This window comes from Ogataea parapolymorpha, chromosome VII, assembly GCF_000187245.1.
Source record: "Ogataea parapolymorpha DL-1 chromosome VII, whole genome shotgun sequence".
NCBI lineage: Eukaryota > Fungi > Ascomycota > Pichiomycetes > Pichiales > Pichiaceae > Ogataea > Ogataea parapolymorpha.
Window position 1 is genome coordinate 52303 of NC_027860.1, and position 12151 is coordinate 64453.

Sequence of the window (12151 nt, forward strand, 5' to 3'; positions counted from 1 at the left end):
CAAATTAAAAATTTTTTATTTCCTACGGCTGTGCAAGAAATTTTTCAATAAATTGCACAGTCTGGGGATTGGTATATTCTTGCACCTCTTTTGTAGAGGCGTCTGCGGTCTCTGAAAACTGGCTATTGATCTGTAGCAGTTCACGGTATTTGTCACTCTCAAGATCCTCTAGAAGTTTGCGTTGACGATCACACTCCCTATGCAATGTAAAAATTAGGTCCTCCGGGAGATCCAATCCTGCCGACTCTATGTCTTTCCGGTGGAGTTCAACGGTTCTAAGTATGCTAATGTATTCAGGATCGTAGAAAAAGTCCAATCCTGCAAGCTTGGGCGGCACGTCCTGCTGAGCCAGACGGAAGACCTCCATGAACTTGCGCCGCGGTAAGCATTTGTCCAGCGCAAGGAACCTGGTTGGAAGGTCATCAGTCTCCTCTGAAGCATCGTTGAGCTCAAGCTCAATCTCCTCCTTGTTAATTTTCTCATTTTCTCGGCTGCTTTTCCATGGAACAGTGGCCTCAAATTTAACGTGCAAGTGTGCGCTAAACCAGTGACTAGGTCGTAAATGGCGGAGAAGGCCCATCAATGGAGGCGATCCCAGCTGGTGTTTTTCCATGTCACTTTTGAAAAACGGTTTGCACCGCAAAAGCTGGTCTTTTCTGCCGTACTCGTATATTCCTTCAGGCCAGTCGTGCGACACCATGATGGTTTCGTTTGAAGGTCTTAAGAGCTGGAGCGCCGTCACCTCGGTCTTTCTATAATGGTATACGGATCTGATGGTAGATCTATCGTAGGGAAGGGTTTCTTTGCGCGGTTTAAGGAAATTTGTCTCGTTGTAAATTCCTGATATTCCTGCTATTCTCAGGCCCTTGTACCATATGACTCCATATCGCCCCAGATAATATATGTTTGGGGCCACAAAGCCACCATAGCGCAGTTCCGAGAGATAGTTTGAAGCCTCGTGGTTACCTCCTACAAAAATGGTCATCACAGGCGCGTGTCGACGACCAGTGTAGTAGTCTTGAAAATCGCCCATTTGTCGATATTTTTGGGGAACAGCAAGACACTCCAGGTCTGCGCGGTTCCTCACGCTCTGAAAATCTCCACAGATTATCAGAAGGTCAACCGGTTTTGGTAGGGCTTTATAAATAGCATTAAGCTGCCCGTGACAGCACCCTTCAACGGCCACGGTGAGCATATATTTAGATTAAATAAAATTTATTTTTTCTTACCAAAAAATGACATTAGCGAAACCTGCTTCTTGGTGTTTCCCTTTTCCGTATTCTTCGAGATTGTGTGTCCTTTCTTTGCGGGAGGGTGTGTAGCCGACCGCTTTGTCGGCTGCTGTTTGGTGGTCACCAAATATCCATCCTCATCGTAGACGGGTTCTGACGGGGCGTCTTTCTCCTCGACCTGCTCTGTAGCAGGCTCTGATATCTCTTCCTCGGCTGGTTTATCTGCCTTTTTCGCTGGCTTCTGCTGCTCGGCAGTTTCTGTCTCTGCGGGATTATCAACGTCCAAGGGCTCATCAGTTGGTTCTTCCTCAGAGAAATCCATATCGTCGTCGCTGTTTTCGAATAGCTTAGTGAGCTTCGACTTGACTTCGCTCTTGGTTTTCTTCTTCGGCGGCTCTGTGGACTGTTTTGGCTTATCCAAGGTTCGTTTAGCCTGCTGTTTCGTCTCAGGAGCCTTTTTTCTCGAGGTATAAAGCGAGCTCAGCCTGCTGGCGCTTATGTCTTTGGCTGCTGGTTTGGCTTCCTGCTGCTTGGCTTCTGTTTTGAGAGGTTCACTCATGGCATTGCGCTGCACAGGCCGGGCCAATGTCTCGCGTTCCTGCTTCTTTTCAATCTTTTGTGCGGTGGCTGTCTGGATCACGCCCCATTTCACACAGTTCTCTGGCGTATACTCTTTATCTATTGTCGTGTTGATTGCAACCACAGTGTCCAGCGCGGCTTTTCCCATATTGAGACTGTAAATTGAGACAGAGTCTATCTTCTCAAGCTCTGCCTTGCCAATCTCAATGTCCTGCCCAGAAACGATCTTCACATAGCGCATATTCCCAGCACGGCCCGTCACCGTGTAGTAGCTGCTCAAGTCTGGCTTTTCGTGTTTAAATTGATCATAGAACTCCTGAAGCACCTGTTTGGCCTTGTTCGACGACAGATCCTTCCATCGTGCAAGATACTTGTAAGTAATGGGTTTTTTTTCCACAAACAAATGTGTGTTGATCTCATCGAACATGGCGTACGCGTGTGGAAAAATATAAAAATTTATTTCAAATTATACTTCTCTCATGGTTGAATTAGACTGGAACAATATTCCCAAGGATCTTTGTCCGGTTTGCAAGACCGACAAGTATCTTTCGCCCACACTGCAATTCAAAATCAACCCCGAGTGCTACCACAAGATCTGCGACTCGTGCGTGGACCGGATATTCTCGCTTGGGCCCTCGCCATGTCCATACCCCAATTGTGGCAAAATCCTGCGAAAAAACAGGTTTAAGACACAGATCTTTGATGACGTCGACGTTGAGCGCGAATGCGATGTGCGGAAGAGAGTGGTATCGGTGTACAATAAGACCCAGGAGGATTTCAAATCGCTGGACGAGTACAATGCCTACCTTGAGGAGATAGAGGATTACGTTTACAAGCTGGTCAACAAGATCGATGTTGAGCAGACGGAACAAAAGTTGAAGGAGTATCAGCAGGCGCACAAACATGACATTGAAATGAGCAACAACCAGCGCGACCAGGAATACGAGAAATTCCTCAAACTTCAGAACTTGGAGAAACGGTACAAAGCTGAAAAAAATAAAATCAATAGAGAGATCATCAAGGAGGAGCAGAACCTCAAGAATTTGAGTAAGCTGGAGGTCATTAACCAACTACAGACCGCGTCGGGCGAGAAGGATGCAGACAAGATCATCGCCAACGTGCGCGATTCGATGATCAGCAAAACCAGTAACTACAAGGAGCAGCTCGAGGAGCTGGAAAAAAATTACCAGGAGCAGAGAGAAAAAATCATCAATGGCCTGGACGAGCTCAAAGAGGAGGAGAAGCCCAAGGTGCCCTTCACGCCTTTCAACGGCGACCGTGTGGTATCTCCTCCGTACGAGTATGGAGAGTACAAGGACCCGTTCTTGCTCAAGCTCGTGGACGATGTACAGTACAAGGCGGGGGGTTACAAAATCGATTTTTACTTCCACAAGTCGCTTAATGACGCTTTTACCGGGCTCCGTTGCATAATAGAAGAGGAAAAAGAGACAGTGGATCAGGTTATGGGGTAGATAGTTCTATTAATTAGTTCGCACTGGTTCTTGCTCCGGAACCAGATTTAATCAACTCTAGCGTCTCCTCGGAGATGTCCACCTCGGGAAGAGCGATCTCGCCCTTGCGTGGAGGTGGCAGGAATCCGATCTTGACCAGATAGCTCACGTACTTCGCCAGCACGTCCATTGTGACCCCAGCACCGGCAGAGCGGTCCTCGCCAGTAAGTTTAGCATCGGCAACCAGGCTTTCCACAGCGTTTTTGTCACACAGTTCTGGAGCCTTGGTGTCCTGAGGCAAGTTATCGAGGACAAAGTGCAGCAGTGGATACAGAGCGTTGTCCCTTCCCTCGTCAACCACGTAACGCTCCAGCGACTTGGTCCATTGCAAGTAGTCGGCCCGCTTGACGTCGTAGCCAAACTTTTGCAACGCTCCAAGCATCTCATTGAATCTGATACGCGGATGGCCGGTCACGTGAACAACAGGAAGGGTAGTAGCCGATGGCGGGTGCAGAGCAGCAGCCACGACAACGCGCGCAACGTGGTCCACAGGAACGGTGTTGACGTTATTGGAGATATCTGGGTACTCGCCGACCTCAACACAACCCTTGAGCATTCTTAACAGGAAGTCGTCCGTGTTGGCAGCACCGGTCTGGGAGAAGCCCTGAACATAGCCTGGTCTGATAACCGCGCCTCTGAGTCCCTTCTGGCCGGCCTTTCTGATGATATACTCTGCAGCCCATTTCGACTGGCCGTATCCCGTGCCGAGTCCCTTGGCTGCTCCCATCAGGTCATCATCCTCTGGAATGCCGCTCTTTCCTTCGTCCACAAGCCTGTCCGAGAGAGAGACGTAGTGAGGAACGTCGATCGTCGATGTCGACGACACAAACGTGAACACCTTTGGTTTGCCCTCTGCACACAGATCCATCACATTGAGTGTGGAAATGACATTGGCGTCGCGAAGCTTGGAATATGGGTACACCCAGTGGACGAGAGCTCCATTGTGGATTATCACGTCAACGTTGGCGACAAGCTGCTTCCATTGCTCCTCGTTGCCAAAGTGAGGCTTGTCAAGGTCGCCCAGAACCACCTTGATGCTCTGGATCCACTTGTCGTTCCAGATGCCGTAGGTTTTGCCGGTCTTGACGAGTCTCTGAATAGCAGCCGTCTCGTCCTTGGCGCGAACGTGAGCCCAGACCTTGATATCTAGGTTTCTGCTTAGCAGGTCACGCAGAATGAACGATCCCAGGAAACCAGTGCATCCGGTAACAAAAACGTTCAAAGGCTGCGAGAAGTCGAGAGCGTTTCTAGTAGGATAGCTCTTCAGGCTCTGAGACAGTTTTTTTTGCGTCTTCGAAGTAGTCAACGGTCTCGTCCTTGGTCTCAGAAACGGCATTGTTCTTGCCGTCGGCGAGCTCAAAACCGTCGTCCTTCTTCAGACTATCAATTTCTGCTGCAAATGCAGCAAGGGTTGGGTGTTTGAAAATGGCTCCGAGCGGGATATCGACGGCAAGCTGTTTTCTCAACTCAAAAATCATCCGCGTGGCCAGGATCGAGTGTCCACCCAGGTCAAAGAACGAGTCGTCCGGCTGCACGGTAGCCGGCTTGTTTGGCAGCACTGAGAGCCACACGTCTCTAATTTTGGCCTCTGTCTCGGTGAACTCGACGTCGGCAACATCTTTCGACGACAACCGAGCAACAACAGCCAGCTGTGCCGTGTCGGGGAATGGTAGCTTAGGCTTGTCGACCTTGCCGTTTGGATTCAGTGGCAGCTTGGCCATTGGCACCACCAGCGACGGAATTGCATAATTAGCCAGTCTCTTCTTCAAATGGGCCTTCAAATCCTTGATCAGCTCCCGGTACACCACTAGACCCTTGACAATAGGATCGTCGAGGTCGTCCACGTCCTGTGACGCGCTCTTGAACTTTTCGAGTTCTGGCGACGTTCTAGGAACAATGTACGACACCAACGTAGGCTCCTCGTTTTTGTCTCTTCTGACAAGAGTCACATTCTGTCTAACCAGCGGATGCTGCGAAATATGCGTGTCGATTTCGCCCAGCTCAATTCTGAAACCTCTTATCTTCACCTGGTCGTCAGCACGGCCACAGCATTCGCAGTTTCCGTCCGGTAGGTATCTTCCCAAATCGCCTGTCCGATACAGTCTGTCTCTAGGGCCAAACCAGACCTGTCTCCAGGGCTCGCCTCGGTCGAGCTCCTTGTCCTTGGCAATGAACTTGTCCGGCGAAGTGTACCAGTTGGTGACGAACTTCTGCTTGTTGAGCTCGTCGTTGTTTCTGTAGCCTTCAGCCAGACCAGCAGCACGGACGTATATCTCGCCAACCTCACCAACACCACAGGTCTGTGTTCTGTCGTTTCTGTTCACCACCAATAGCTGCACGTTCAACATACCCTTACCGGCAGGCATAACGTCCTTCTGATTGGCCAGGAACAGCGAGTCCTGCTCTCTGGATGGGACCTCAAAGTACGACACCGCACGCTGCGTCTCGGTGGTACCGTACATGTTGACAATGGCACAGTTTCTGGCCAAAGTCTGCAGCCGCAGACAGTCGCGCTTGGTGAGAATGTCGCCGACAAAGAACGCATGGTGCAACGTAGGGAACTCGGCAACGGCCTGCGCAGTCAGCAGCTGGCCCATGGCTGGTGTGAGGTGTGTCACGGTAGCACCGTGCCGCGACATCCACTCGGCCAGCTTACCTGGGGTTCCGATATCGTCTGCCGTGGGCACCAGCAGCGTGGCGCCCAAAAATAGCGGCGTGAACATATCTCTCTGGATTGGGTCGTGCGCAATGCCCGAGAGCATCGTGAACTTGTCTTTTTCGCTGAGATGGAAAGTTTCAGCCATCCACGGGAAATAGTATGCCAGCGAGAAGTGTCTTCCCAAAACACCCTTAGGGATGCCTTCGGACCCAGAGGTGAAGGAAAGTGTAGGGTTTGAGTCTGGCCCGACTATGACACCCGTTCTTTGGGACTTGTACTGCTGGTAGTCCTCGAGGACGTCTGGCTGGCCACCAATGACAACACCGTCATCAAGGATCTCCAGAGCTGGAATACGGGTCACTACCTTGAGCTCCTTCTCAATGTAGTCCTCGACAAGTTGCGAGATCTCGCCTGCTTTCTTTATTCCAATGATACCCTGTGGATTGGCGACCTGCAAATAGATAGTCTGTCTGGCTGGTGGATAGGCAGGATCTATCACAGAAAAGGTGGCGCCCGCCTTGAGCACACCAATGACGGCCACCATCAGGTCGACGCCTCTGTACGCATAGATCATCACGACGTCACCTCTTTTGATGCCTGTTTGCACCAGATAGTGCCCGACAACATTAGAGGCCTCGTTGATCTGTCTGTACGTGAACACACGGTCTTTGGCTCCCGGCTGCAAGAACGACGCTGTCTCCACCACACACGTTCTGTCCGGGTGTTTATCGGCGTTGTCGCTAAAAATATCCTGGATCGCTCCTCTGTAGTTGCTCCAGTCCAGGTCGACAGTAGGGTCTGGAAGCACCGACTTCTGCGACTCGGTGACCAGACTGACCTTCGAGATGGCCGTTTCTGGGTGCTCAGACACGCTTTGCAAAAACTGGTTGAATTGGTCGCCCATGATTTCGATTCTGCGCTGAGAGTAGAGCAGAGAGTTGTAGTAGAAGCTCAAAGAAAGCTCCTCTCCGGATTTGTGCAAAAAAACGGCAATGTCTCTCACAGAGCCTGGAACCGAGGTTGAAAGCTGTTCGTTTTCGTGGGCGTACTGGAAAGAAACGGTAAACAACGCAGGAGGGGACTCTAAACCCTTGGATTTCTGGAAGTAGGCAGCGATGTCTTCAAGCGGCACAAGATTTTTAGTGCCGATATCGTAGGTCTCTGCCACCTGGCGAGAAAACTCTTTGAACGAGAGGGCCGGATCAATAGAAAGTCTGACAATAAAGGCCTCTCCGGCTGGCGTGTTTGTGGCCACGACAATATCGTCGTCTCCGGTAAGTCTGTACACTAAAACCATCCAAGTAGCCAGGAGGTCCTGGAATGAGGCGGCCGTCTTCAGGGGCACAGACAGCCTGGACTCCACAATCTTGCCGGTGGTTGGTCTGTTGAAATCCAGTGGCACAACATTGAGCGTTGGGGTGTCGAGCTTGGTTGTCCAGTACTCCATGACTCTTTGATGAAAAAACGGTGGATGAAATTTAATGCGTAAATTCGCTCTGTCACAAGAAAACGCGGGTCGAAAAACACATCCAAAAAGAATTACCAGAGAACATCGGTGGATTAATTGCCATGTCGCAGCGGAAATTGCAACAGTAAGTAGCCGGCACCGCGCTGAACTAACCAATTAGAGAGATAGACAGAGTATTCAAGAAAGTGAAGGAAGGGCTCGAGGAGTTCGACTTCATCTACGACAAGCTCCAGAGCTGCGACCAGCAGTCGCAGAAGGAGAAGTTGGAGAACGATTTGAAGAAGGAGATCAAGAAATTGCAACGACACAGAGAGCAGATCAAGACCTGGATGTCTGGAAATGAAGTGAAGGACAAAAAACAGCTCATAGAGCACCGTCGACTCATAGAGCACGAGATGGAGAGATTCAAGGAGGTGGAGAAAATCATGAAGACCAAGGCGTTTTCGAACGAGGCTCTCGCGTCCACAGACGTCACGTTGGACCCAAGACAGCGCGAGAAGCTGGAGTGTGCCGAATTCATCCAGTCGATGATCGAGGAGCTCGACCGCCAGGATGAGAGCATCGAGGCACAGATCGACCAGATCACGAGCTCGCTCAAGAAGAAAAAGTCCGACGCCTCCAAACAGACACAGATCGACGCGCTCAGCGAGCAGCTCGAGCGCCACAAGTGGCACGTGGGGAAACTGGAGACGATTTTGCGGCTGCTCGAAAACGACAACCTCGAGGTCGACCAGATCAACGACATCAAGGAGGACATCGAATACTACGTGCAGTCGAACCAGGACAGCTCGTTTGTTGAAGATGACACGTTCTACGACGAGCTTGGACTTGACGAGCTGGAAGAAGGTTTCCGTGTTGTTCAGGCTGGCCATGACGACGACGACGACGACGACCGCGACGACAAGGAGTCCAAACCCACAACCAGAAAGTCCAGCACCAGCACACAGAGTATGCTTCCAACAACGTCCTCAACTAGCCAGGGTCCTGCTCCCGACCATTTGCACCACGTTCCACCTCTAGCTGCCACAGCAGCTCCATCTAGTCGGATACCGTCTGCCAGCCACCAGCTACCACAGCTGTCCCAAAACAGCCAGACAAGCTCTCCTCTTGTGCGGGCTGCTAACCTCACACCCGCAGCGTCCAGTTCGACGACGCCAAAGCTTAAATACGCCTCCGTGGTGAGCACAGGACTGCCTGCTGCAGACAAAGGCCGGGCTTCTCCGTCGGTCTCCACGGGACTACCTCATCCAGCAGACAGCACCAGGGAAAGCACTGCTTCTCCACAGCAATTTTCCTTCCTCGACGCATCCAACTACACACATCTGCCCGAAGGAATAAGAGACTATGTGAGCTGTCTGGAGGCAGCTAAGACGCGCCATGAAAGTGCTGAAAAACGCAGTCTGGAAACCATCTTCCCGCAGCTGGAGTCGTCACTGCTCAATTGTCCCGACTCCTACGACTCTGACAAGCCTCGCAATTACCAGCCGACCAACCAGTTCACCACCCAAACGTGTTTTCCGCAGGAGCCGGCTGTGGAAATCACGGGCTCGACTAAGCTCTTGCAGAAGCTGAAGATCGACACTCTGGCCTACTGCTTCTACTACCACAACATCAAATACAAGAGCCCGTTCACAACAATCAACAACCTCAATAGTCCGGGCGACGATTATCTCCAGTACATTGCTGCCAACGAGTTTATCCGGCGTGGATGGAAATATCATAAAGAATTGAAGACGTGGTTCCTCAAAGACGGTGACGAGTGGAAAATGTTTGACTATAAGGATTCCTGGTCAGTGAAGAGCCAGCCGGGATTCAGCTTTGAACCCCAACAGGAGCAGACTCTGTAATATATCAGATGTACCATTATCTATAAGTCTATTAAGAGCATTCTTTTTGTAGAAAAACCTCACTGAAATGCTTACACTGTCTATAGCACTCCTCAAAGCCGTCGCGACCGCCGTAGTACGGGTCGTCCACTATTTTCTCCAGCTTTGGATCCTCCTTCCAGTCGCCAAAAAGACACACCCTGGCCTTACTGCCCGAAGGACGCTTGTGCTCAAGAGAACGAAGATTGTAGTTGTCCATACAGAGAATGTAGTCAAAGTCGTGGAAATGCTGCGGTTTGATTTGCTGGGCACGATGGTTGATAGGAACGTTGTGCGCTTCACATGTAGCCACAGTTCTCTGGTCCGGAGTTTCTCCCAGATGATAAGAATGGGTGCCAAAGGAGTCCACCTTGGTGATGACTGAGCTGAGCCCTTTCTGCTCTACGAGCTGCGAAAAAACCGCCTCCGCCATAGGCGAGCGACAACTGCTGGTTAGCTGGCCAATAGCGTGTACTTACATGTTTCCTGTGCAAACGAAGGCCACCTTCATGTAAAGCTAAATAAATAAAAAATTATTCGTCGATCGACGCGTCGTATTTATTGCAATTTGCTCAGCAGAGCATTGAGATCTACATTAACAGGAATCTCCTGGCGTTTGGCAGGCGGCTCTTCCTCGTCCTCTGGAGCGGACCGTTTGCTTTCGGCCGTAAAGCTGGAGATGAAATCCGAAGGAGTCTCGTAGGTGGGAACATCGTTGTCCTGTGCTTCATCTCCATTACCGTAGCTAGGAATCTCATCCCCATTGCTGTAGCCAGGCACATCCTCCTCGTCCTCGTCACCTTTGTATGTGGGAAGCTCTTCGTCGTCATCGTCGTTATTGAGGGTGTTCTCGATCTCTGTCTTACGCTGTTGAGCAGAATTTTTGATCGAATCCAATTTCTCCAGTTTCGTTTGATCGAGGTTTATCCAGTCTCGCTGGACCTGAATTAGAGATTCGAGACTAGCGATGAGTTTTTCTCTCAACTCTGTCTGGTTTTTGATGCTAGTTTCCAACGCTTCGCTGCCTTTCACAAGCCCTTCCAGTTGACCGACCAGGATGTGCGGTTCAGGAAGATTTTCCGCTTTTAAGGTGCTCTGGTACGTTTCCGAGAGACTGGCAAATTTTGTGCTTGTGGCAGAGGATATCTGTTTTAAATGGTCATACTGAAGAGCCGCCTCGATCAGTTCTGAAGGACATTTCTGATAAGCAGCAGGCTCCGTCTGATGAGTTTTGTGCTGCGCGAGGGTCTGTGCCGGTTGCTGTCCTATGAGGTTCATTAGCTTATTCACGTAATCGCTGGGATAGATATTTCTATCTTTCCAGACCTGGAGAACTTTAAGGAACTTGGGTCTGTCTGCACCTGGATTAATCTGTTGGAGCACTTGTGGGAGCACTTTCTTAAATCCCTCCGTGAAGCCTGCGTTTCTGGGATCTTTGCGGCTCAATTGGACAATGTCGTTGGCCAAGTAGAATAATGTTAATTTGTTTGGCTGAGACGTTATTTCCTTGACCCACAGATCCACAATGGTGGAAGCCTCCCGATAATGAAACATAATCCATTGTGAGGTCGTCTGGATGCTTTGCTGCGTGGGAACCAGCGCTGCAAGCTTGACTTTGGCACGATCCACGGAAAAGCTCATAAATAAATGCTGAATATTTTTTTGGTTCTGAGCCCTAGAATATAATAAGACGCGGTAGCAAATTGCGGTGTCCGTATGGAAGTGCGGACGTTAGGCAATGGAGCCGCCAAGCAGACATCACAAGAATTGTTTCAGCTTTGCAACGGTGGCTCCGAAAGCAGGTACCACGATGACAGTTCGCAATTAACCACAGATCTGCTAAAAATCAAAACTCACCCAGGTCCACCGGTGTGGAAATCTCTAGCACAGCCAGATCATACCGTGCTATTCAGCTGACTGAGTTCGGTGTCTTCATCCAATTCTCTCCCCCACCTATGGATATCTTCCTGCTTATTTGCGTCTCCTGCTTCTTGCCCAAACATGCTACCAAATGTTTCTCTACACCTGTGCACCAGAATATATCCAAATAAACTCTTGCTCACTTTGAACAACACACAGAAAACAAGTGCTACAACGATGGCAGACAAGTTCCCCGAATTAGAAGGCATTGACGGCACCGACGTGGCCGACAGCGGAGACTTTCTGAAGCGCGAAAAGGAACTTTTGGGCAACGAATTCGCAACGGAACAAGACAAGATCGCAGAGGATGACGACGATTTCGACGATTTTAAGAGCCAATTCCCTGAGGTGTCAACTAATGCCAATGACGTTGCTCCTGAGGTAGAGAGCGAGGAGGAACCAAAGGAGGCCATTTTTGAGGAGCCAGTGACCAACAAGTTTGCTAATCTGAATCTGGAAGAGAGTGTCCACATCCAAGAGTGGCGAAAGGCCAGAGAGCTGGAGATCGCCAAGAGAGACGAGCTGGCCGCAAAGAAATTGGAGGATATCAAGAAGGAGGCCGAAAAGGCCATTGACGACTTCTACGAGAACTACAACAACAAGAAGGACGAAGCCGTGGAGGCCACTCGCAGAGAGGAGGCCGAGTTTTTGGAGAAGAGAGACAGATTCCTTGAGAGAGGAACGGTCTGGGACCGTGTGGTGGAGCTTCTGAGCCTGACCAAGAATTCCAACGCTTCGGATCTTGCGGGCTACAGAGACAAGTCCAAGTTCAGAGACTTACTGATGTCGTTAAAAGGCAAGGAGGACGTTCCCGGGGCGGCTGGATATTAGTTACATATATAACTAGACGTATCTACATGTGAGATGGTGTATTTTGACCTAATTCTAGCTTCTTCTGTCGGCTTTAAAGGCCGCGC

At 50.2% G+C, this 12151-nt stretch overlaps 9 protein-coding genes across 9 annotated transcripts; 4 read left to right on the plus strand and 5 right to left on the minus strand.

The window, feature by feature from the left end:
• Positions 1-22: 22 nt before the first annotated feature.
• Positions 23-1033, minus strand: HPODL_02423 (lariat debranching enzyme; the record flags this gene model as incomplete). The annotated part of the gene is made up of 1 exon (XM_014076727.1): positions 23-1033. The coding sequence occupies one exon, from the start codon at positions 1031-1033 to the stop codon at positions 23-25; it is 1011 nt and encodes a 336-aa protein (XP_013932202.1).
• A 182-nt stretch (positions 1034-1215) lies between these two features.
• Positions 1216-2238, minus strand: HPODL_02424 (uncharacterized protein; the record flags this gene model as incomplete). Its single annotated transcript, XM_014076728.1, has 1 exon — positions 1216-2238. One exon carries the CDS (start codon positions 2236-2238, stop codon positions 1216-1218), a length of 1023 nt encoding a protein of 340 aa, XP_013932203.1.
• Positions 2239-2290: 52 nt separating this feature from the next.
• On the plus strand, positions 2291-3283 carry HPODL_02425 (RNA polymerase II transcription factor B subunit 3; the record flags this gene model as incomplete). Its single annotated transcript, XM_014076729.1, has 1 exon — positions 2291-3283. The coding sequence occupies one exon, from the start codon at positions 2291-2293 to the stop codon at positions 3281-3283; it is 993 nt and encodes a 330-aa protein (XP_013932204.1).
• Positions 3284-3296: 13 nt separating this feature from the next.
• On the minus strand, positions 3297-7428 carry HPODL_02426 (L-aminoadipate-semialdehyde dehydrogenase large subunit; the record flags this gene model as incomplete). The annotated part of the gene is made up of 2 exons (XM_014076730.1): positions 3297-4547; positions 4630-7428. 2 exons carry the CDS (start codon positions 7426-7428, stop codon positions 3297-3299), a joined length of 4050 nt encoding a protein of 1349 aa, XP_013932205.1.
• Positions 7429-7550: 122 nt separating this feature from the next.
• On the plus strand, positions 7551-9296 carry HPODL_02427 (ccr4-not transcription subunit 3; the record flags this gene model as incomplete). The annotated part of the gene is made up of 2 exons (XM_014076731.1): positions 7551-7573; positions 7610-9296. 2 exons carry the CDS (start codon positions 7551-7553, stop codon positions 9294-9296), a joined length of 1710 nt encoding a protein of 569 aa, XP_013932206.1.
• Positions 9297-9327: 31 nt separating this feature from the next.
• On the minus strand, positions 9328-9825 carry HPODL_02428 (protein-tyrosine phosphatase; the record flags this gene model as incomplete). The annotated part of the gene is made up of 2 exons (XM_014076732.1): positions 9328-9760; positions 9794-9825. The coding sequence occupies 2 exons, from the start codon at positions 9823-9825 to the stop codon at positions 9328-9330; spliced, it is 465 nt and encodes a 154-aa protein (XP_013932207.1).
• A 47-nt stretch (positions 9826-9872) lies between these two features.
• On the minus strand, positions 9873-10955 carry HPODL_02429 (Regulation of nuclear pre-mRNA domain-containing protein 2; the record flags this gene model as incomplete). The annotated part of the gene is made up of 1 exon (XM_014076733.1): positions 9873-10955. One exon carries the CDS (start codon positions 10953-10955, stop codon positions 9873-9875), a length of 1083 nt encoding a protein of 360 aa, XP_013932208.1.
• A 75-nt stretch (positions 10956-11030) lies between these two features.
• HPODL_02430 (uncharacterized protein) lies at positions 11031-11231 on the plus strand (the record flags this gene model as incomplete). Its single annotated transcript, XM_014076734.1, has 1 exon — positions 11031-11231. One exon carries the CDS (start codon positions 11031-11033, stop codon positions 11229-11231), a length of 201 nt encoding a protein of 66 aa, XP_013932209.1.
• Positions 11232-11315: 84 nt separating this feature from the next.
• HPODL_02431 (Clathrin light chain) lies at positions 11316-12065 on the plus strand (the record flags this gene model as incomplete). The annotated part of the gene is made up of 1 exon (XM_014076735.1): positions 11316-12065. One exon carries the CDS (start codon positions 11316-11318, stop codon positions 12063-12065), a length of 750 nt encoding a protein of 249 aa, XP_013932210.1.
• Between the last annotated feature and the right edge of the window lie 86 nt (positions 12066-12151).